Source organism: Corvus moneduloides, chromosome Z (genome assembly GCF_009650955.1).
Source record: "Corvus moneduloides isolate bCorMon1 chromosome Z, bCorMon1.pri, whole genome shotgun sequence".
NCBI lineage: Eukaryota > Metazoa > Chordata > Aves > Passeriformes > Corvidae > Corvus > Corvus moneduloides.
In genome coordinates, this window is record NC_045511.1 from 45,325,250 (window position 1) to 45,348,171 (window position 22,922).

The 22,922-nt window shown below is 45.1% G+C and overlaps 1 protein-coding gene across 1 annotated transcript in view; it reads left to right on the top strand.

The window, feature by feature from the left end:
* The first annotated feature begins 3,133 nt into the window (after positions 1 to 3,133).
* Positions 3,134 to 22,922, top strand: part of UGCG (UDP-glucose ceramide glucosyltransferase) — a 36,260-nt gene continuing 16,471 nt past the window's right edge. The window contains exon 1 of the mRNA XM_032096105.1: positions 3,134 to 3,317. Coding sequence (XP_031951996.1) covers positions 3,220 to 3,317 — 98 coding nt within the window. The 5' untranslated portion in view covers positions 3,134 to 3,219. The remainder of the gene's footprint in view (positions 3,318 to 22,922) is intronic.

The following is a 22,922-nucleotide window of genomic DNA, read 5'->3' on the forward strand; positions in this document are numbered from 1 at the left end:
CCCAAGCACTTGATTAAAACACCAGGGTGTATCATGCCCCAAGGCATAATGAGGCACCTTTGAGGAGGCAGATTGGCACTACCTAAAGAACACTGCTCTCTGTGAATTGTTGCACTCCACACTAACAGACAGGAGACCAAGTGTAATGTCCCTGCTACTGAACTGTCACAACTCCAGGTGGCCCCATGCTTCAGGGAACCTTCACTCTTTGCTCCCCCACTAACCTTAATATACCCGCTGAAAGAATCCATGTGGCAGTAGGTTTGATTAGAGAAGTTGCTCAGGCTGAAGGCCTTACCATACTTGATTTTCCTCCATTGCAATCCTGAAAGTACATTGAAGCTTCTGCTTTTAAACCAGGTATCAACTTGAACGCTGAGTGCTGCAGCTTTTTACCTTAAACACCTCATGAGAGAGTTCTCCCTCCCCATACAACCAGAGTGCAAAATGACATCCCAGAGGGGATGGCAGAAAGGTGGATCCTTTTCTAAACAAAGTTATTTATGCTAGCTTAGTGTTTTCCCATGTAACATTGCTTGAGGACTGCTCATTCATCTGCATGGTTTGCTGAAGTATTGGAATCAGTACCTTTACTTGTTTTATTTATGAAGAAGCCTCAACAAAGTTTGTTTGCATGGAACCATTAACCCTACCTATTGCACAATAAGCAGCCATTCAATCTAATCTCCCAGGCAAACACCTTCTAGGACAAAGAATAAGCTTTACTGCTTCAGTTTAATAAACTGTGATTATTTGCTTTACAGACTACTGGAGACAGGCCCTCAATCTTCCTCAATTCCCTGTACTGCCATATTTTAAGTCAAGATACTCTTTTGCATAGGCTGTTTCTCCCTTGGAAGAGACACACAAGCCAACCAAGTAAGGGTTATATGAGCTCTATTCCAACAATTCATATGTATCAGCTCATAATTCTCTGGCTGAACTGGTATTGTGACTGTGCCAATATTGAGCATGGCAATTCAAATCATGGCTAAAAAATGCCTACAAAGCTCATTGAGGCAATCTTAAATCAATATAAATGTGATCATTAAACTCTAAATGCAGGAACGAATAGAAAAAAACCTGCCACTTTCAGTTACAAATGACATACAAACACAATAGGGGAAGTTGAAAATTAAGGTAATTTGTTTTACTTGAAAAGTTATTTTTAAGGAAGTTATAATGAAATCACTGAAGCCAGTGAAAAGGCATGTTGCTGGCCTCATGATTTATGTGGAAACTAACATTAACCAGGAACTAACAGACTACCCAGGCAGTGTTGGCTCTAGAATGGACTGACACGTCACCTGTTATTACCAGTTATTAGTAGCTTTTCACTTTTAGTTTTAAATTATACTTTTAATTTGGTCAAATCCTCACCAGGTGAGATCCCATCTTTTCTGACAGTAAGCTGCCTTTAAATTGTTACCTCCTAACTTCTCATATACAGCTAGAGCTACCTTGAAAACCAAGCTTTCTACAGTTATTGTGGTGACTAGAATACTTTTCAAAACCACAACTGAGTTTGTAGCAGTTTACCTCCTTTACCTACATTAATAAGAGAGAGCTGTGGAGGAAAAAACCTATTAGAAAACATGCATATACTGCAATATTCAGCTTGTGTTATTGGTCAAGAATCCTGAGAAAAAGTAGACCTTCTCATGTACAGGTAAACATAGTCTCTTATGTATGGCTATGCTTCTTCTGGCAAGCTCAGTATGCAGGCACAGCTGGTCAAGTCATTTTATCCTCCCACAGCATACCCCAGATTAATGGGGTTGAATTTAAAACAGTTAATGCAATGCATGTTTGCCTACTACACAATAAGCAAAGAAAGATAAAATTGGCATTTCTGACCCCAGATCTAAAATGCTGAACTGTAAAAGAGAGCAGAAGTCATGGGAGGTTTCTTCACATGAACCCCCTCAAAAAGAAAGCCACATCACAGTAATAGGAATTGCCATAAACCCTGTAACGAAATAAAGGCAAGAATAGTTGGCTCAGAGGATTAGTAATGAGCAACTGACTCTTTCATTAACTGGGCACTAACCCAAACGTAGCCAAGGCTAGTAGCCACCAGGTTGCTTTAGCACTGCTGGGCCTCCACAGACAGCAGTATGACTGCTCGAATTGCCCCAGTCCTTGGAGCAGCTGCTCTGACTCACAGAGGTCAGCACTGCCAGCAACTCACAGGTGCACACCTATGCTAGAAATAGCAATCCCATCCTGCAGCATTCAACATCACCAAGAAAATGTTCAGACTCAAAAGCAATACAGAAAAATACCAAAGGCCATGCAGCCCTATGTCAGCCCCCCCGTACTAGATCTGAGAATCACAAAGCAGTTAGTGTTGGACGAGACCTGTGGAGATCATCCCGTCCAACCCCCCTGCCAGGGCAGGGTCACCTAGAACAGGTGAACCAGGAACACGTGCAGGTGGGTTTGGAATGGCTCGGGACAGGGAGACTCCACGACCTCCTTGGGTAGCCTGTGCCAGTGCTCTGCCTGTGTAAAGAAGTTCTTTCTCACTTTGCGGGGAACTTCTTGGTGAAACTTCTGATTTAGTTTATGGCCGTTGTTCCGTGTCCTGTTGCTGGGCCTCGCTGAAAAGATTCTGGCACCTTGGTCTTGCCATCCACCTTTGAGGTATTTATATGTATTAATGAGATCCACTCTCAGTCTTCTCTTTTCCAGACTGAACGGGCCCAGCTCCCGCAGTCTCTTCTCAGAGATGCTCGGCAACAACGGCAATATCCGGCTACCCCCGATCCCCACCTCTGTGGATAAGGGGCTGCGCTCTCCTCAGCGGCCAACACCAAAGTTGGACGACACGGAGCCAGCCCTCTGCCGCGCCCACACCCCTCCCCGGCGGCCGGACCGGGCGGGCGGGCAGCACCGCTCTCGCCTGCCGCCGCAGCCCCACGCCTCCCTCGGCGGCCGAGGGGGCTGGACCCAAGGTCAGGCGGCGGCGGCGGCGGCGGGCGGGGGCCGGGCCGGTAACGGATGTGCCCGCCCGCCCCGCCTCCTGCGCTGACAGAAAGGCGGCGGCGGCTCTCGGTGCGCAGCGGCTGCCGCGCGCAGGCCGGTGCGGAGCAGCAGCGGCGCCTCCAGAGCCGCCCCAGAGCCCGCCCGCGGCAACCGCCGCCCTCGGGCCGCCCGTGCCCCCGCCTCGCTCCGCTCCGCCGCCGGCTCCTGCTCGGGCCGCCGCGCCCCCCGGGGATGGCGGTGCTGGCCCTGGCCTCGGAGGGGCTCGCCATCTTCGGGCTCATCCTCTTCGTCGTGCTCTGGCTCATGCACTTCATGTCCATCATCTACACGTAAGCGCCGGGGTGCGGGGGGATGGCGCCGGCGTTGTTCCGTCACCCACCCGCCATCGCGCCCGGGGCAGCGGGCCCCGTCCGCCGCGCCGCCTCCGCCCCGGGCCGGCGGCTCCTCTGCCCCTGGGTGTCAGCCCGGGGGTCCGCCTGCCTCCCTCCGGTGTGCCTCCCGCAGACCCACCCCGGACACCTGGGGTTCGGACTGGCCGTGCTCAGGGCACAGCTGTGTCCCTGCCGTCGGTCTTCGGGTAAAAACTGCCCTCTGGGTTTCTGCCTTCTGCTCTGTGCCGTGATCTTTGCTCCTTTGCCTTTAGTGCTGCTGGGGTAGGCTTGGGGTTTGTTGTGTGCCTGTATACACCTGTAAAGCGTGGCTTTCCCGGTGGTTGTGAGAGACCAGAGTACACAGGACTTACAAAATGTGTAATGTTTGACTCTGCAACCGCTGTACGGCTGAACAACTGTAAGAACACAGTACTCTGTGCCAGCCATAAGCACACTTCTTTTTTGTATTGAGAAATAATGACAGTACTAGTAAAACAAGTATATATAGTGAGTCAGATCCTTCTTGGATAAGTCCAAGTAAAAATACCTTTAGAGTTTGTGAGCAGTGTTTGCATTTTAGTGACTGACAAGGCAGATAGAACCTGGCAGAGGAATTTTCTGTGGGTATGTGGGGAAAGGATTAAGAATGCATCTCTTTGTAGATAGTCGTTTTGCTCCCTTAAGTAAAAGGCCCTCTTGCGTCACTACTAGGATTAGAAATACCTGATTTTCTGTTTGCTTTCCTTGTGCTTATCTATTCTCCTTTCTTGCTGCTCTACTGCATCTGATAGGTACCTGTGATAAAGCTCACAGAATGGGTCAGGTTGGAAAGGACCACAGTAGATGACCTGGTCCATCCATCCCTGTTCATCCTAAAGCACATGGCAGAGGACTGTCCAGAGGGTTCCTGAATATCTCCAGTGAGGGAGACTCCGCAACCTCTCTGGGCAGTCTGTTCCAGTGCTCAGTCACCTGCACAGTAAAGAAGTCCTTCCTCGTGTTCAGGTGGAACCTCTGTGCATCAGTTTCTGCCTTTTGTCCTATTTCTGGGCATCACGGAGAAGAGCCTGGCTCCATTCTCTTGACACCTCCCTTCAGATACTCATAGACACTGATGGGGTCCCCTCTCAGTCGTCTCTTCTCAAGGCTGAACAGGCCCAGCTCCCTCAGCCTTTCCTCATATGAAAGATGCTCCAGTCCCTTAATCATCTTCATAGTTCTCTGCTGGACATTCTCTTTTGTCTCTCTTTTACTGGGGAGCCCAGAACTGGACACAGCACTGCAGGTGAGGCTCACCGGGCTGATTAGAGGAGCAGGATCACCTCTCTTGCCCTGCTGGCAATGCTCCTCTTAACGCAGCCCAGGATGTCACTGGCCTTCTTGGCCACCAGGGCACACTGCTGGCTCATGGAGAGCTTGTTGTCCACCAGCACCCGCAGCTCCTCCACTGAGCTGCTTTCCAGCAGGTCACCCCCAGCCTGTGCTGGTGCCTGGGCTTGTTCCTCCCCAGGTGCAGGATCCTGCATTTGCCTTTGCTGAATTTCAGAAAGTTCCTCCCTGCCCATCTCTCCAGCCTGTCAAGGTCCTTTTGAAGGGCTGCACAGTACCCTGGGGTATTGGCCAGTCATCCCAGCTTTACAGTGTCAGTGACACTGCTGAGGAGGCCTCTGCCCCTTCATCCAAGTCATTGATGGATAAGTTAAACAAGACTGGGCCCAGTACTGAACCTTGGGAGACACCGCTAGAACAGGCTTCCAACTGGACCCTGATTATGACCTTTGGGATCCGCTGTTCAGCCAGTTCTCAATCCACCACTCTTCACTCATGCCGTCCACACTTCCTGAGTTGAATTCATGCATACTGAAGATTTGCTTCTTCTTCTCTTGTTTTTATTTTTTATGTTTGTTTAAAATGTGAAATCACTTATAAGCTCTAATGGTTTTATTCTCTTCTACTGTAGTTCAGTTACCCTTAGATCTTATATTCACTTGGATAATTAACTTCTTGAAAACTACCTGTGTGGGTTATCTTGGACACAAATGGCAGGATTTCAGTACAGGGGGACAGAAAGGGTGCTTAGTGGGGGAAGAGACTACTTTGGTCATGGCTGATTTTGGTCAGCTTTAAAGCTGATTAAAACAGTCTATTGCATGCTTAAATCTCAGCCTGTCAAGTGAGTGTGTGTGGTGCTACTGCTCATAAATCTTTCAAGAATAAGTGACAACTGTAATGGGCAGGAGACACAAATGGGGAAGACGTGCAAGAGGACGAACAGGAGGAAGAAGGATGAGATATGCGAAGAGATGTGAGAAGAAAGAACAGGGAGGAGATAGAGGGAAGAGTACACTTTTGGGCAGCCAGTGCCACGAGAGCTATCCCCTCAAAGGGACGGCCTGCTGTGAAGGCAACAGTAGGACAGGGGCACTCCTGAGTGCACTCTGAGCTGCAGGTAAGGCACCATTGAAGGGACCTGTGGGCAACCTGTGCTGGGGTAGAGACTCCCTGAGGGGCTGCAGTCCCATGGTTGACTCTTTCCTGAGGAGCCTGCAGCCTATGGCAGGCCCATATTGGGGCACAGACTCTGCCGAAGGGATTGCAACCTGTACATAAGTCACTCCTGAGCAATTACACCTGCTAGAGCAGAGTAGCAGTTTAAGGCACAACGAGCAGTGGAGGAAAATGAGTAAGAAGTAAGGCATGGCAGAAAAAGCATTATGTGCTGAACCTTGCCTCCTGTGTCATCTTGCTGAAGGGCTGGGGAGGGACCGGGTGTAAGGAGCAAAGCAAATGAGTAATTCAAATAGGAGGGTGAGGGGGAAAATGTTTCTTTCTGAAGCAGAGCCTGGGGAAGGAGGGCAAAAGGCCCTTCCCTGAAGGTTAGGTTGTTTCTCTTTTTTGCCTCAATACCCAAATGGATAATTAGTTGCCTGATAATTGCCAATAATTTAAATAGAATTGCCTGAGTTGAGGCAATTTTGCCTGTGACAGTAATTGGAGGGGAATGCAGGCAACAGCTGGACCTGGTATGGCCTGCATCTAGAGTGTTTGCAGTGGTGTGAAATCTGGAAGGAGTTGTATTTTTTGTAAATGGGAATTTGTGTTACAAGTATATGTAAAAATTGTGTGTTAACAGGCAGAAAACTTGGGGGGGGGGGCGGGGGGGGGGGTGAGAACTGGAGTGATCCAGTCTCAGCCTCTGAGGCTCCTGAAGAAAAGTCTGCTTCCAGCAGGGTTCTGGAATCGCCAACTCAGCAGGGCCAGAGTTGGGAGCTGTCTTTGACAGAGTAATGGGCTGATGGCAACAGGGGTGTTTAGTGTTCAGTGCAAAACAGTGGCCCATGGTTGGAGGTGAGCAGATGGTAGCACTGAGGTGACCAAATTGCAAATTGTTCTGGGTTCACAGGCTGTTGTGATAGAGGTGCCCTGGTTACAGTGATTCGGCAGATCTGAGGAGGAAGGATCGCAGCTCCCCATAGTGTGACCGCACAGCTGCTCTTTGAAGTGAAAATAAAGAAATGATGGACACTAAAGCAGCCATCCCAGGGAACTGTCCTTGCAGTGACTGTGGTGGTGCTGGAAAACTGTAGCTGATGGGATGTAGCTGATGGCTAGAGAGGGCAGTGTGCCGGTGAGTTTGGAGCCTGTGCCACGTGTTAGCATTGCCCTGTGCAAGGGAGGAGGGCTGGGGGGTTGTCTAATGGAGTTGTATGTGGAGGAGTGGCCTGGTCCTGCAAGCAGGATAGTGGAGGAGGTGATCAACTGTATTTGCTTTGAATGCTGGAGCATGTTTACGGGGAAAGGACCCCAGATAAAAGATGACTGTTAGTGTTATGCCCTGAGAACTCTGGTGGCTGGGCACTGTTACTAGTGCCCTTTGTCTCACAGAGACTAGTTTTATCCTGGATGGCAAACACAGCACACTGCACCCTTTCCTAGACTCCTGAGGTATGAAGGGGTCTTCACTTATGGGCAGAAACTGCTTTTTTATGTCAGTGGGGGGATGCAGTAATAGAATAGAATTAGGTGATACTTGGCATATACTGAATAATACATTGGTCCTGTTACAGGAAATAAGAAAGATGAAACTAATTAGTCTTCCTGTTTTCTCTTTACAGACAGTATTGTTAGTTTAACTTTTTAAAAGTCGTTGAGGTACTGCTTGTACTCAGTCTGCACTGTGTCTAGCCATGCTCTATTGCTGAACTGTAAGGTCTCCTCTGTGCCACTAGAGTACTAAGATAATGTTGTGACATATCAGTAAAGCTGTTGTGGACTAGACAGTCATCCTTCTGTGGTTTTCTATTGATATTTAAAAAGTTTGATTTAGCAAAAGACTTAGAATGTGTGAATTAAGTAGGCAAAGGGAGTTATTCAAGAAAGTAAGTTTTTTTGTCTTGAAATGCTTTCAGCAGTTGTTAAGATTAAGGTCCAGACAATATTTCTTTTGCATTGGTTCATGCTGTGATTGCTTTCAAAGTTGTAGTAGTTGTAGCTCAAAGCTAAGGTACTGTTCTTCCATACTGCATTTGCAAAATCTGGTTCTTGACACTTCTTCCCTCTAATTTCAGTGGGTTTGAAACATTTTGGTTGGAAACATTTAGGTTGGAAAAGACCTCCAAGATCATTGATTCCAACCTTTGACTGATCACCATCTTATCAATTAAGCCTTAGCACCAAGTGCTATGTCCAGTCGTTTCTTGAATACCCCTGGGGAAGGTGACTCCACAGCCTCCCTGGGCAGTCCATTCCAATGCTTGACAACCCCTTCTGTGAAGAAATTCTTCCTGATACCCAGCCTGAACTTCCCCTGACAGAGCTTGAAGCCATGTCCACTTGTTCTGTCAGTAGTTGCCTAGAAGGAGACACTGACCCCCACCTGGCTACACCCTCCTTTCAGGGAGTTGTAGAGAGTGATAAGGACTCTCCCCTGAGCCTCCTTTTTTCCAGGCTGAACAACCCCATTTTCTTCAGCTGCTTCTCACAGGACTTACTCTCTAGACCTTTCTTCAGCTTCATTGCCCTTCTCTAGACATGCTCCAGCACCTCAATGTCTTCCTTGTTGTGAGGGGCCCAAAACTGAATACAGGATTCACTGGTGTGGCCACCAGTGCCAAGTGAAGAGGGACAATCACTGCCCTGGTCCTGCTGGCCACACTGTTGCTGATATAAGCCAGGATTCCATTGGCTTTCTTGGCCTCCTGGACTCATGGCTGGCTCATGTTCAGGCAGGTGTTGATCAGGACTTCCAGGTCCTTTTCTACTGGGCAGCTTTCCAGCTACTCTGCCCCCAGCTTGTAGCACTGGATGGGGTTGTTGTGGCCAAAGTGCAGGACCCAGCAGCTCACCTTGTTGAGCCGCTGTCATGGCTTAAATGCAGATAGCAATTAAGACCCACAGCAGCTCACTCACACCCCCCCATCACCTCCACCCTAGTGGAACACCACTTAACAACTGGTCCTGGCCTATCGATCCAGATCCTTCTCCAGAGTCTTCCTACCCTCCAGCAAATCAGTATTCCTGGCCAATTTAGTGTCATTATGAATGTACTGTGCACTTGATCCTGTTGTCTGGGTCCCCAATAAAGATATTAAAGACATTAGATAATGTTTGGTAACTCTTTTAAGCTATTTATTTGTCTTTCCATTTGTATCTATCTGGTCAAAAAACCTGAACTCATGTGAAGTCATGTTCTGGCTTTGTGTCTTCATTGTTCTTGTCCCAGTTGTCAGTGGCAATTCTAATTATAGCACTTAATGGAAATCACTTTAAGGCAGCCACAGTAAGTTGATATTGAGGTTGCTCATTGTCTTGGTTCCCAGGTGTAAGTGGGAAGGGTACTGCGTGTCACTTAATTGATAAACATACTGCTGTTTTTAGACAAATTCTTTTTAAAAGCTTTTAGTTACAGTAGTCAATGAAGAAATAATGAATTCTGCATTTATGTGGCATTTGGGTGTAACTGGGCCTTGTCTGCTGAGTGAAAATCAAGACTTTTCATAAACGTATACATGTAATAAAAAACCCAGATGAAACTAGAAGTAATTAATAGCCTTATTGTAGTGTTTGTGGGCACAAGGAGGAAATCCAGTTTGCACAGATGCATTAAACTCAAGTTTCCAGAGGTACTTCTGCAACACTGAAGAACTTCTTAAACATGGCTTCTAAACCTAAACAAAAACTTCCACTTATATGATGCTTAACTTCTGCCTTTTTTATGTGAAGTAATTTTGATATTTTGGTTAATAATCTCTTATTGCATAGTAATTGTGACACTGAATTCTTAAGAAAATAACAGTTTTATGTCTCTTTATTTCTCTGTTTGTCTCGTCAACCCTTTTTTTTTTCCTCATTGACCCTCTCTTGCTGCTCAGTCTTTAATTTGTGTCCAGGTTTATCCTGCTCTAATCTCTCTGTTTCTCACTGTCATCTCATTTTTACCTTTTTGTTTGTTGGTGGGACTCTCTCCTTTTTTGGACTTTCTTAGGTTTTCCAGTGTCTGGCAATAGCTTGGGTAGGGTACCTGTTAAGAGCAGCAGTAGTTACTCAATTAGCCATCATCAAGTTGCATTTTTTTTGTTTTGTGGAACTGCTGCAGACACATCCTGTTGCAGATAGGAGCCAGGTAGATTGTAGTGTATACTAATTTAAAAGGCAATGTTTAGAGAACTCTCCTGTTACTATCAAGTGTTACCAAGCATAAGTGAACAAACATTTTGGTAGACTCTGATGGAGATAATCCAATTACTCCTTTATGAGATGAGAGATACCCTTGCCTCCTGTTGATAACCAAACCTGGAGAACTGCAAAGTGTGATTGTAGTAGAGCTTCTCTAGGAAGTGGTGGGAAGATGTCTAGCACATGCAGAATGCCGTGTCTGTTCTTGGATATGTGACTTAAAGGAACCTTTATTCAACTTGAACAACTTACACTTAAATGTTTTATGCAGGTTGTCTACCTCAAGGTAAATAGTTTTTCCAGTTACGTAGCTGATGACAAGGATGATGTAAAGTGTTGGTGACTAACAACAGATTGTTGTCTGTGATCTTGAATGCGTGCAACAGGGAACAGAGCAAATTCACGATCTGATTAGCAGCGTCTTTTTGCAAAAGTTCTTCAAGGGTTAAAAGCAAGCAAAAGAAATACTTAGGTGTTTGATCATAAACTGGGACATTGGAGAGGCATGAAAAGTTGGAAAGTTATCTGAGGCTTCTGTTTGGTCTGACATGACGTTTAATCTTCCTGCTTTTTCCCTCAGTAACCCTGTCTCCCATAATCTGTGCGTTGATGATAGGCCCTACTTTATGCAGAAACCCGAAGGTGTTTGCCACAAGTGTTACATGCGTACAACTTTATGTTGTATGGGTTGTATGGTTTCAGTAAATGGAGAACAACATTGTAGCAGAGGCAAATCTGAAAGAGAGCAAGGCAAAGATTGGAAGTCAAGTGGTTACTGGGGAGGAAGGCAGGAAAATGATAGGGTGTGGGAATGCAGAGGTCAGAATAAACAGAATATCCTGAGCTGGAGGGGACCCACAAGGATCATAGAAGTCCAGCTCCTGTTCCTGCACAGGACATCCCCAAGAGTCACACCATGTGCCTGAGAGTGTTGTCCAAACACTTCCTTAACTCTGGCAGACTTCATGCTTTGACTGCTTCCTTGTGGGAGAACGTTTTTCTAGTATCCAGCCTGTGTTCCTTGACCTTCACGCCATTGCCTTGGGCCCTGTTACTGCTCACCACAGAGGTGAGATCAGTGCCTGCCCTTTCTCTTCCCTCGTGAGGAAGTTGTAATTTTAATGAGGTCTCCCCTCAGTCTCCTCCGGGCTGAACAGACCAAGTGACCTCAGCAGCTCCTCATAAGGCTTCCCTACAGAATCGTCACCATCCTGGTGGCCCTCCTTTAGACAATCTCTAGTAGCTTTGTATCTTTTTTTTTTCTATATGCTTGTGCCCAAAACTGCAGACAGTACTTGAGGGGAGGCTGAACCAGTGCAGAGCAGAGTGGGACAATCTCCTCTAACAACCTGGAGTCAGAGGTGAAAGCCATTTTTTTCAACACTGTGAAGGAAATTGGAGTGCTTTAGGCTGGAAATGCCAGTTGAGGGTTCAGTTCCATCCCCTGCTTGAAGGTGAAACAAATTTTCACAGTTTGCTGTATGTGCACAGTGCATTGATATGATAATATTAGTTTGTGATAGAAGATGGAAAGTATTGAAGGAATGCTAAGTTTGAGATGCACAAAATCATCAGGTATTAATAATTTCTGGGACCAGTTGTGTTTGACATCTTATTAATGACATGGAGTATATGACATTATAAGCAAGTTTGCTGATGGTACAGAACAGGAGAGAGTGGCTAATAGACCAGATAAGTTCAGAGGGACCCAGACAAGCTGGAGAGATGGTCTGACAAGAAGCATATGAAGCTCAACCCAGGAAAATCCCGTGTCCTGCACCTGGCAGAAATAACTCTGTGCATCAGTACAGGCTAGAGACTGACAGGCTTGACAGCAGCTTGGCAGGAAGAGACCTGTGAGTGCTGATTGGTGCCAATCAGCCAATTAAACATCACTTTGATTATGAACAGCAGCGTGCTTTTGGCAGAGAAAGCCATTGCTGCATTGTTAGCAGGTTGAGGAAGGTGATCCTTTTGTTGTACACAGCACCAGAAGGGCTGTGTCTGGAGTGCAGAGCACAGTTTTGGTCTCTCCAGTATGAGTCATGGGTATGCTGGCACAAGTCTGGTTTAGGGCTACAGAGGTGATGGTGGGACTGCAGCATCTGACACACGAGGAGGGGCTGAGAGCTGGAACTCTGCCTGGAGAACGCTTGGAGGGATCCTGTTAATGTGTGTGAATACCTGATTGTTTGGAGGAGTGAAGGATGTGAGGTCCAAGACTCATCTCAGTGGTGCCTAGTGACAAGATTAAAAGCAACAAGGGCAAATTCAAGTGAAAGACTGTTATTTCAAAGCAAAGGAGACACTCATTGCTGAGCATTGAAACAGGCGTTCCAGAGAGTTTGTGGAGGCTCCGTCCTTGAAAACAGGAAAAACTGGCTGGTCCTTAGCAACCTAATCTAGTTACCCCAGTTAGAGCCAGGCACTTGGATTAGCTGACCTCCAGAGGTGCCTTCCAACCTCTGCTGTATGGTGATTTTTTTGTGAAAGATGACATTGAGGCAGCTATCCTGGACTGTTATGGAGCAGTAGACTAAGAAGGAGGTTGTGTGGAGGCCGTAAGTTTTGTGTGTTGCTTATTTTAAACAAGTAGAAGTTTACCTGACACCAAGTAATAATAAGGCTTAAATTTAGGTAATCCTTAGGGGAAGACATATCTGAAAAAAAACAGGAGTTAGTTTTTCATATACTGAAATTGTGAGTAAGTTTCTGTATTACAAGCATGATAAACAGGGAAAGCTAAACAGTGCAGGACTAGAAATCTGAGAGTGGTAACAATGTGGGAGAAAACCAATAATGTTGAAGGCAATTAGGGCATGCCAATTTTTTAGTAATGAGAGTCAGGAGGATAAGACACAGACTATAAACTTTGGGGTAGACATTATGGTAGTAGTGGCCCTGAATGATTTATCAGAATGCAAGAAACCTAAGCCTAGATTAAAGACTCTCTAGTGTTCGTTTAAAGGAGAGGAATTATGGCAGTCTGGATGGTGTTTGTTCTCAACTTATGTTGTGAAGAGGGAAGATAGTACAATAGACATGTTTTGATTTTAAAGCCCACTTGTCACATCTCTTGGGAGTGGTTTGTATGGAAGGGGAAGATAGAAGGCTGTAAGATTTGGAGTATGTAGTATGGAAATGAAATGGGTTGGGTTAGTGGAGCTGTTACAGGGCAAAAAAGCATCCAGCTTTGTATGTGAGCTGGAGTGGAAGAAGCTGAATAGTGGGATGAGGAAAAATATAATCTTTCTGTCAGCATTTGTCAGGATATGAAGATTTTGAAGAAGTTTTAAGAAGTTGATGCTTTACATGAACTGTTTCCATAAAAGCATGGCTTTTGATTATGGTGGATGAGTAGAATGGTAGATGATAAATTACTCTAAAAACTGGAATCTGAAATTTCTGAGTTATATGCTGAGCATATTACTAGTTTTACTGTTTTACCAGAGCACCTTTCAGTATGTGTGTCCATCACTCATGAGAATTGCGTAATGCTAAATAGTGGTGTCAGAGTTCACTAGGATTTTTAAATAGTTTTTTAACTGAAATAAAATACTGTAGTTTTGACACATTTAATATTGGTTTTACATTTACTGAAGACTGTGGTTTAAAAGAAAGTATTAATTACTTTATTGTGAGATATCTTTTCCTAGAGACTAAGAAAAGATTTTTATTTTGCTAATTGCAAGGTGACTAATTTTGTATTTTCTTAAATACATTACTTTTAATAGTGGGTGATGAGGACCTATGCAAGACTATATCTTCTCATAATTGGCCTGGGTGAATTCATACCCTGAATCAATTTATTCTAGTTTCAGCATGTATAAAGTAAGTCTTACACCGTCCTTTGGACAACTAGGGTAAAAAGCATTCTTACAAGCGTAAACAAAGATAGAAAATTGAAGGGGTGCATTGTACTAAGTGAAAGATTAGGACTGTCTTGCCAGCGCTACTTGCAACACTTTGCTGAGGATTTGTTTTATTTCTTGCAGCTGTTTTTTGAACAGCTGGTGGGTGCTTCTAGTGGACCAATCTTTTTTCATTAAACCAGCAGGATAACTAACAACTGGTATCTTTGCCAGTTTGTGCTGCTAGCTGGTTTGGTCTGGTTTAGACCACTTGAGCTCCGCTCTTTAGAAATAACTGTTTGTAAACCAAAGACTGTTTTGTTTTCTTCCCTCTCTCTTGGTAGGGCTCATCTTGGATTTGTTAACAATTGGAGATTCTTTTGTGTGGTTTGTGTTGTGGTGAGGGCAGTATTTTTTTGACAGTATGAACCAAGTATTGTGGGTTTTTGTAGACATAAGGTAAAATTTGATAAGTTGGTTTTTCTGGTTCTTATTTGTTGGAAATGTAAAAAAAAATTTAAAATTGCTCTTCTGAAATGCAGTCAAGCATGATGTTGAGTGTAGAAGTGTTAAATTTTAACTTAGCATTTTCTTTCAAAGCGGTTTTGTTTTTATATAATTGCTTCCGTCAGTTTCTGGTGTTTCATAAAGGAGACTTATTCAAGCTTTCCAAGGTATTTGCAGCATGAGAGCAGTGACCCTCTTACTGACAATTGTGTAGTCCAGACAAGGTTTACAGCTTTTTTATTACCCCAGCTGTGGGTAATATGGCCCCAGACTGTGTGTTCAAACTTGTGTGAATTGGTGTTGGAGTGTCTTTTTCAGTACAAAACAGTATGCTGTTTTGTACTCTGGAAACACTTGTTCCTGAATTAATGGAATATAAATCAGCCTGTCATACACTGAAAATAAAGAAAAAATGTTGGCATGTGTGGTTTGTTAATATAGTTTCTGATTAGCCATTAACATAATTCTGTTACTGGCAGTTAACTGTTTTGAAAGTTTTAAGGGAGAAGAAACTGGAAAAAGCTGCACAGGAGGAGCAGCCTGGAGTCTGTAGGATGCACATTATGTAATGTTTAGCAAATAATGTTGTCATTTAAACTTGTGCCTTATGAAATAATTGAGGCTGAGCTAGTTTAATCTTAACAGATTTTCAAAAAAAAGTCAGAAAACTGAATGGAATAGTCTCACAATAAAATTGTTCAGAAGTTTTGTGTTTTAGAAGCTCCCACACTTAATATTGATGGGTTGATCCTGTACTAAAAGCTCTCTGCTGTGGTTGGTTTATCTGGCCCAGAGTTATGGCCATCCCCTGGAGATGCTTTCATAAACAAAACGCATATTATGGTGGACGCAGCAGTTCTCTAAAGTTGCATAATGTTTGTTGCAAGGAGTACCAAAAACATTTCTGTTTCTATGCCTCAGTGAATCTTGATTTGATGCTCAGGGGGATAATCCAAATCCCCTCCTACTGCTATGCCTTTCTAAACATTTCTGCCATTCTAATATGCCTTTAGTGAGCATGTGGCTATTTGGTGACTCAGATCAGCAAGCGATTTTTTTCTGTGGAGTAGTTCCCTGTTTGATCAGCAGGCTGATCCAATTTGTCTTGTGGTGCTGACTGTTTTATAGCCACAAGTGCGCTGAGGGTGTGGGAAAGCAGAAACAGGGAATAAATTGCTATTTTGATGGCAGACTGCAGATAGACTACAAGGAAAAACGTGTTTATTTTAATTCTTAGTGCGATGCAGCAATGGATGTGTTGTAGGCGACTTGCTGTGTCTCTGTTAAGTCCACTTCATTTCAGCTTGCTGAATTGTAAACTGTCAAAGACTTCCTCAGTAAAAGGGTTCCTGTTGCTTCAGGTTCAGCCACAGCCTATTGTATGGAAGCCTGTTTGTTTCTTCTTTTGTCCTGGGGGAGTGGGAGGGGAGTAGGAGAGAACATGTTTGCTGGCTTAAAGTTGAGGTGTCTAGTGTTTGCTCTTTCTTATTCCTGAAAGATAAGGTCGGGAGTTTTTTTCTACTTAAAACTGTAAAAAGTATTTGAAAGCATTTTTAGTTCCCCTTGTCTCTCCCCCATTGCCCCGTTTTAGAAAAGACTGTATCAAGTTATGGATTGCATCTGCTGAACATGACTTCATGGTAATACTTGGAAAATGCTGGTTGAAGAATTTCAGTAGTGCATGGAGTTTTTAAATTTGAATTGGCAAGTAGCCCTAGATGGGACATTTACTGTTCTACATGATATGATTTTTTTTTTTTTGGCCTTATTCTTAGCCACTGGTTGGACTATGCCTTTCCAAAACTGCATAAGCAAATTGGTGTTTGGTGTTCTTTTGTTTTGTTTTTTGGTTGTTTTGGGGTTTTTTTTTAAGTTTTGACTTTTGGTGCTTTTGAGCTTGTTTTAGGTTTACTGGGGTTTTTTTTATCACTTCTCTTCTCCACTACCCATTGTGATTTCAGTGCATTACACTGACAGGTCCTTTTCATTTTGTCTGTGGAGGTATGGGAAGTATAGGGAGAAAATATGTACACTCAGCTGGCATGTGATGAAGCACAATTGTAGCATGCTTTTCAACATAAACTCCTAGTATGCAAAAAAGCAGCGTTGCATTTCTTGTTTTCGGTGGTTTTGAGGCATGCACAAACCTGTGACCGTTCCTCTGCTGGCAGACAGCCGAGAAGTCTCTCCTACAAAGTGCACACCTGGATCATACCTACCATGTTCTTCTTTCAAACTCATCTACTTCCTCCTGTCTCTGAACATTTTATCAAGGCCAAGTGACATGTTAAATGTTTTTAATTATGTTAGGGTTTCCCCTTGAGTCCTTTCCTGTTGTCCACAGCTGTGTATTTCTGCTCCTCCCTATTGTTGGATCTGACAGTTGTGTAACTATTACGTTGGTGAGTGTGTGGTTGGACTTGCCATGTGTCCATATGGCTGTTGAATTGGATGTGAGCAGGTGACAGAAGTGGAGGATGGGAAAGAATGCCTCTCTGAGAGCAATGACTGACTGCTGCAATGGGTTGATCAGGCCAGCAGCTAAGCAAGGGTGCCTGGCACTAGCCTATTTTTATAGGCTGATGTCTTCCTTTCAGTCAAGAGAGGTAGAAGAGTGGTGTGCCTTAAGTATTACTTCAAGAGTCTCTTGTGAGCACCGGCAGTGTTTTCTCTTACTAATTAACTCAAGTTAGCTGTTTCTGGCAGATAAGGAGCAACCTATAAGGGAGTGAATGCTGTGAAGGAAAAGTGTGATGTAGAGTTGGTTGTGCAGTAGCTTTTAGGCACCTGACCCAAATCAATGGTCAGCTCATCTCAGCTCTTCTGGAAGCCCACTGAAGCATAGAGGGAAGGAGACCCTATTCCTACTCTTCTCCTGTGGCCTTGGCAGCACATTCAGAGCCTTCTTGAACATGCTCTGGAGTTCTGTGCAGCCTTCCATAAGATGCCTGAAATCTAATTTGGCAGAAGACAATCTGATGTGGAAGAAAACAAAAGGCAGATTTAACTTTCAGTTGAGTGAGTGATTTGAAGGAGGATTGTATGGACATCAATACTGGCATGATGTCTTGTTTGGTTGGTATTGATGGCAGCACAGGAGGAGGATTACTGGGGGACCTTTGCTGCCTGTGAAGCTGCATGATCATCTTGCTGCATCCTTTCAAGCTTACTAGGTTAAAGTGATGAAATTCTAACATTACATGTTGAGTAATAGTTATGTGGTGGTTTATGTATCTCAGCTAGTTCACTGTGGGATCAGACAAATCCCAGCACAGGACATCCCAGAAAGAGAGGAGGAAAGGGGGAGTGCCTCTGAGCAGTAGCAGCCTGCAGTTAAACTGCTTCAGCTACATTATAAAACTCCTCTCAAGGGGAAGAAAGGTTGAAAACAAGATCAAGGTATTTAATTCTTGCTTTAAGAAAAATTCTCTCAATTTGCTAGGAGACCAGTGGCCACAGGTCATTCCTGGTTTTCTGTTTGATTTGTCTTTCAGTTTTCAAATCTCTCTGACATCTAGGAGGTCCCTAAAAAGGAGTAATAGTGTAGTAGACCTCCACAGTAATACAACAGCAGTATTACGGTGTGCTTAAATCTGGGCAGAGAAGTAGAAGAAACAAGTACTTGATAATAGTGTGTTGTTTACCTTTACTTGTATCATTGCAGAGTCTTCTTGTGTTTTTCTGCCTCCATGTTTTGCTTCCTGATGGTGTCTACTAGAGCTGTGGCAATGATTTCTTGTACATACCCCATCCCTCCCACCGTCGCATGCAGACAAAAACCTGCACATACATATTTATTATAAAAAAAGTAATTATATTTGTAAATATTTATTATATAATATTATATATAGAAAAAATCTTAGTCACATAGGAAAATACAGAATTGTACACTAGTTTAGGTTGGAAAAGCTCTCAAGGATCATCAAGTCCAACTGTCAACTGAACACTGAACCATGTCCGTAAGAACCACATCTACACATCTTTTAACTATCTCCACGTTTGGTGACTCCACCACTTCCTTGGACAGCCCATTCCAATGCTTGCTAAGCCTTTTGGTGGAGAATTTTTTTCTAATATTCAACCTAAACTTCCCTGGTGCTGCAACTTGAGGCCCTTCTTGTCTTGCCACTTGTTATTGGGACTGGAGACTGACCCCTGCCCCACCACAGTCTCTTTTCAGGGAGTTGTGGAGTGTGATAAGGTCACCTCTAAACCTCTTTTTCTCCAGGATGAGCACCCTCAGCTCCCTCAGTCTCTTCTCATCAGACTTGTGTTCCAAACCCTTCTGTAGCTCTGTTGCCCTTCTCTGGACACACTCCAGCACTTCAGCATTCTTGTAGTGAGGGGCCCAAAACTGAACACAGGACTCGAGGTGTGGCCTCAACAGTGCCCAGTACAGGGCAGTGGTCATTGTCCTGGTCTGCTGGCCACACTATTGCTGATACAGGCCAGGATGCCATTGGCTCCCTTGGACACATGGCTGGCTCATGTTCAGCCGCTCCCAGGTCCTTTACCTCTGGGCTGATTTCCAGCCACTCCTTCCCCAGTCTGCAGCTCTGGACGGGGTTGCTGGGACCCAAGTGCAGGATCTGGCCCCTGGCCTTATTTAACCTCACACAAGTGGCCTTGGCCCATGGATCCAGGCTGTCCAGATCCCTCTGCAGAGCCTTCCTGCCCTCCAGCAGATCAACTTGGTGCCATCTGCAAACTGACAGTGCACTTGGTCTTGTGACCATTGATAAAGGTATTAAGCAGGACTGGACCCAGTACTGACCCCTGGAGAATGCCGCTGCTGACTGGACACTAATTGGATTTAACTCCATTCCCCGTCACTCTCTGGGTCCAGCCAGCCAGTTCTTAACCCAGCGAAGACTGCAGCTGTCCAAGACATGGGGAGCCAGTTTCTTCAGGAGAACACCATGGGAAATGGTGTCAAAGGCTTTATTGAAGTCCAGGTAGACAACACCTGTAGCCCTTCCATCATCTACCATCTGGGTCACCTTGTCATAGAAGGTGATCAGGTTGGTCAAGCAGTACCTGCCTTTCCTAAACCCATGCTAATCCCCAGGTTGTCCTGTACATGCCATATGATGACACTCAAGATGATCTGCATCAGGACCTTCCCCAACACCAAGGTCAGGCTGTTAGGCCTGTAGTTAGTTCCCCAGACCCTCCTTCCAACCCTTCTTGCAGATGGCTGTCATGCTGGCTAGCCTCCAGTGAGCTGGGACTTCCCTCATTAGCCAGGACTGCTGGTAAGTGGTTGAAAGAGGCTTGCTGAGCACTTCTGTGAGCTCCCTCAGTAGCCTTGTGTGGATCCTGTCCAGCCCCAGACATTCGTTAGTAAATTTGCAGATGACACTAAGCTAGGAGCGTGTGTCAATCTGTTGGAAGGTGGGAGGGCTCTGAAAAGAAACCTGGAATGGTTGGATAGATGGGCAGAGTCCAATAAGATGAAGTTTAACAAGTCCAAATGCCAAGTCCTGCATTTTGGCCACAATAGCCTCCTGCAATGCTATAGGCTGGGGACGGTGTGGCTGGACAGTAGCCAGGCGGAAAGGGACCTGGGGGTACTGGTTGACAGCTGACTGAACGTGAGCCAGCAGTGTGCCCTGGTGGCCAAGAAGGCCAATGGCCTGTATCAGGAATAGTGTGGCCAGCAGAAGCAGGGAGGTCATTCTTCCCCCGTACTTGGCACTGGTGAGGCCACACCTTGAGCATTGTGTCCAGTTCTGGGCCCCTCAGTTCAGGAAGGACGTTGAGGCACTTGAATCCATCCAGAGGAGGTCAACAAGCCTGGTGAGGGGCTTGGAACACAAGCCCTATGAGGAACGACTGAGGGAGCTGGGGTTGTTTAGCCTGGAGAAAAGGAGACTCAGAGGTGACCTTATTGATCTCTACAACTTCCTACAGGATTGTTGTAGTCAGGTGGGGGTTGATCTCTTTCACCAGGTGGCAGCTGACAGAACGAGAGGGCACAGTCTCAAGCTGCACCAAGGGAAGTATAGGTTGGATATTAGGAAAAAGTTTTTTACTGAAAGAGTGATAAAGTGATGGAATGGACTGCCTGGGGAGGTGGTGGAGTCACCATCCCTGGATGTGCTTAAAAAAAGCACATGCCATGATCTAGTTGGGGTGCTAGGGCGTGGGTTGGACTCGATCTTGAAGGTCTCTTCCAACCCAGACATTCTGTGAATTTGTATATCTAAGTGGTGTAGCAGGTCACACATCATTTTGTCCCAGGTTATGGCGCCTTCATTCTGCTGTGTGTTTTTTTCTTCCCACTCAGGGGCCTTGTTACCTGGAGAACAACTGGTCTTACTGTTAGAAACTGAAACAAGTAAGACAGTATCTCAGGCTTTCCATATAATTTCTATGTTTCCCTCTGCATCCAATAAAGGATGGAGGTTCTCCTTAGCTCTCCTCTTGTTGCGAATGTACTTAGGTATACATTTTTATTGTCTTCAATGGCAGTAGCAAGATCAAGTTCTTCAAGTTGTGTTTTGGCCCATCTACTTTTCTCCCTCCATAACTTCATGACACCAGAGCTGCCTGCATCTTCTCTCAAAGGTCATAAACTCTCCTTTTCATTCTGAGTTCCGGCCAAAACTCTTTCTTTAGCCAGGTCACTCATCTTCCCTGCCTTGTCTTTTGGCACATGGGGATGGCCTGCTGGCTGTGCCTTTAGGATTTCCTTCTTGAAAAATGTCAGGGTAACCTCCCAAGGGTACTTTGTCAAACAGTCTCCTAAACAGGCCAAAGTCTGCCCTCGGGAAGTCCTAGGTGGCAGTTCTGATGACCTTTCCTACTTTTCCAAGAATTGGAGTCTCCATTATCTTGTGATTGCTAAGTCCCAGACAGCCTCCAACCATCCCATCACCCACCAGTCCTCAGATAACAAACAAAAGGTCCAGTGGGTGCCCCCCCTAATGGGCTCACTCAGCCTCCTGATACAATCAGTATCTTCCACACACTCCAGGAACCTCCTAGACTGCTTCTTCTCTGCTGTATTGTATTTCTAGCAGACATCTGTTAAATTGAAGTCCCCTGTGAGAAAAAGGGCTAATGATTATGAGACTTCTCCCAGCTGCTTGCAGAATACTTCATCTGTCTCTTTTTCCTGGTTGTGTGGTCTATAACTAACTCCCACCAGGGTTTCTGCCCTTTTGGCCTATTACCCTGATTCCTGCCCATAAACACTTAACCCTATCATCACCATCATTAAACTCTAGACAACCAAAATAGTCCCTAACATGCTGGCTACCCCACCATCTCTCTTTCCCTGCTTATCCCTTTTGAAGAGTTTATAGCCATCCATTGTAGCACTTGAGTTGTGCCAGTCATCCCACCCTGCTTCCATGGTGATAGCTAATCATAGTTTTCAAGCTACACAATGGCTCCCAGCTCCTGCTGTTTGTGGCCTATACTGCATACATTGTTGTAGATGCACTTCAGCTGGGCAATTAATCCTGCCACCTTTTTTTGGAGTGAGATTTTCCTATGTGACAGTTTTCAAACACTCCTGTAGTTTCTAGGACATCAGTAACCCTTGTGTCTTTGCTGCAACATAGATCTCAATCCCCTGCCTCCACTGAGATGGCAGACTGAAGGACCTCACTAGCACACTTCCTTAAATACTGACAGGCTGTCCCCAAGCTAATTTCTAGCATGTCTGATTTTTATCCCTTCCCCTTTAAACCTAGTTCAAAGCTGTTACAATGGGCCCTGCTAACACCTATGCAAAAATCCTTTCCCCCCTCTTTGAGACAGGTATACCCCATCAGTTGCCAGCAGGCCATGGTGTCAAGAAACCCAAAACTCTGCTGGTGACACCAGTTATGGAGCCAGGTATTATATTCTGCTTGGTCTTCTTTGTTACAGTGGGGATTCTGTAACACGCATATCAAACAACGAGGCCCATGGAAAAGAAATATATATGGACAGATTCTTGATAGATGTTTCAGAGATGTTTATTTCTCCAGCCGCTTGGCTGGGGCTCTGCCGAGGAACTGCGGCAATCCCGGGACCCGAGGGTCCTTGCCCGCGCAGGGGAACACAAACCAACCAATGGGGAACGAGGCTGACCAGGGGCAGGAAAACCCCATATCCTCCCCCCAGGACCCCTCTCCCAGGACCACATGGCAGGGGGAGGGCCTCAACACTTCTTGGTGCTGTTTTTTCTCTCATCCTTCTTTGCAGCTGGAAGGATAGAGGAGAAACTATTTGTGTTCTGATCCCATAACCAGTTGTCTCAAGGATGTTATTGTGCACACATTATTTTATGTATAGAAGTGCTATCTCTGTATAAAAAGTATTCTTGGTTACTTAATTTTAAAATGATCAGATGGCTGTATAAAAAGTAACTGCTATGAGATGCTGAAACATTTGTTTGCTATGTATGCCTTCTTATGTGGAACATTAAGGGTGGTAAGATTTTATATCTGCTAATATTAGTATTGGTGAAACAATTATGCTGCTACCACTTTAATGAATTTAGGGGCTGTCTGTAATACTTTTTGAAATCCTCCAG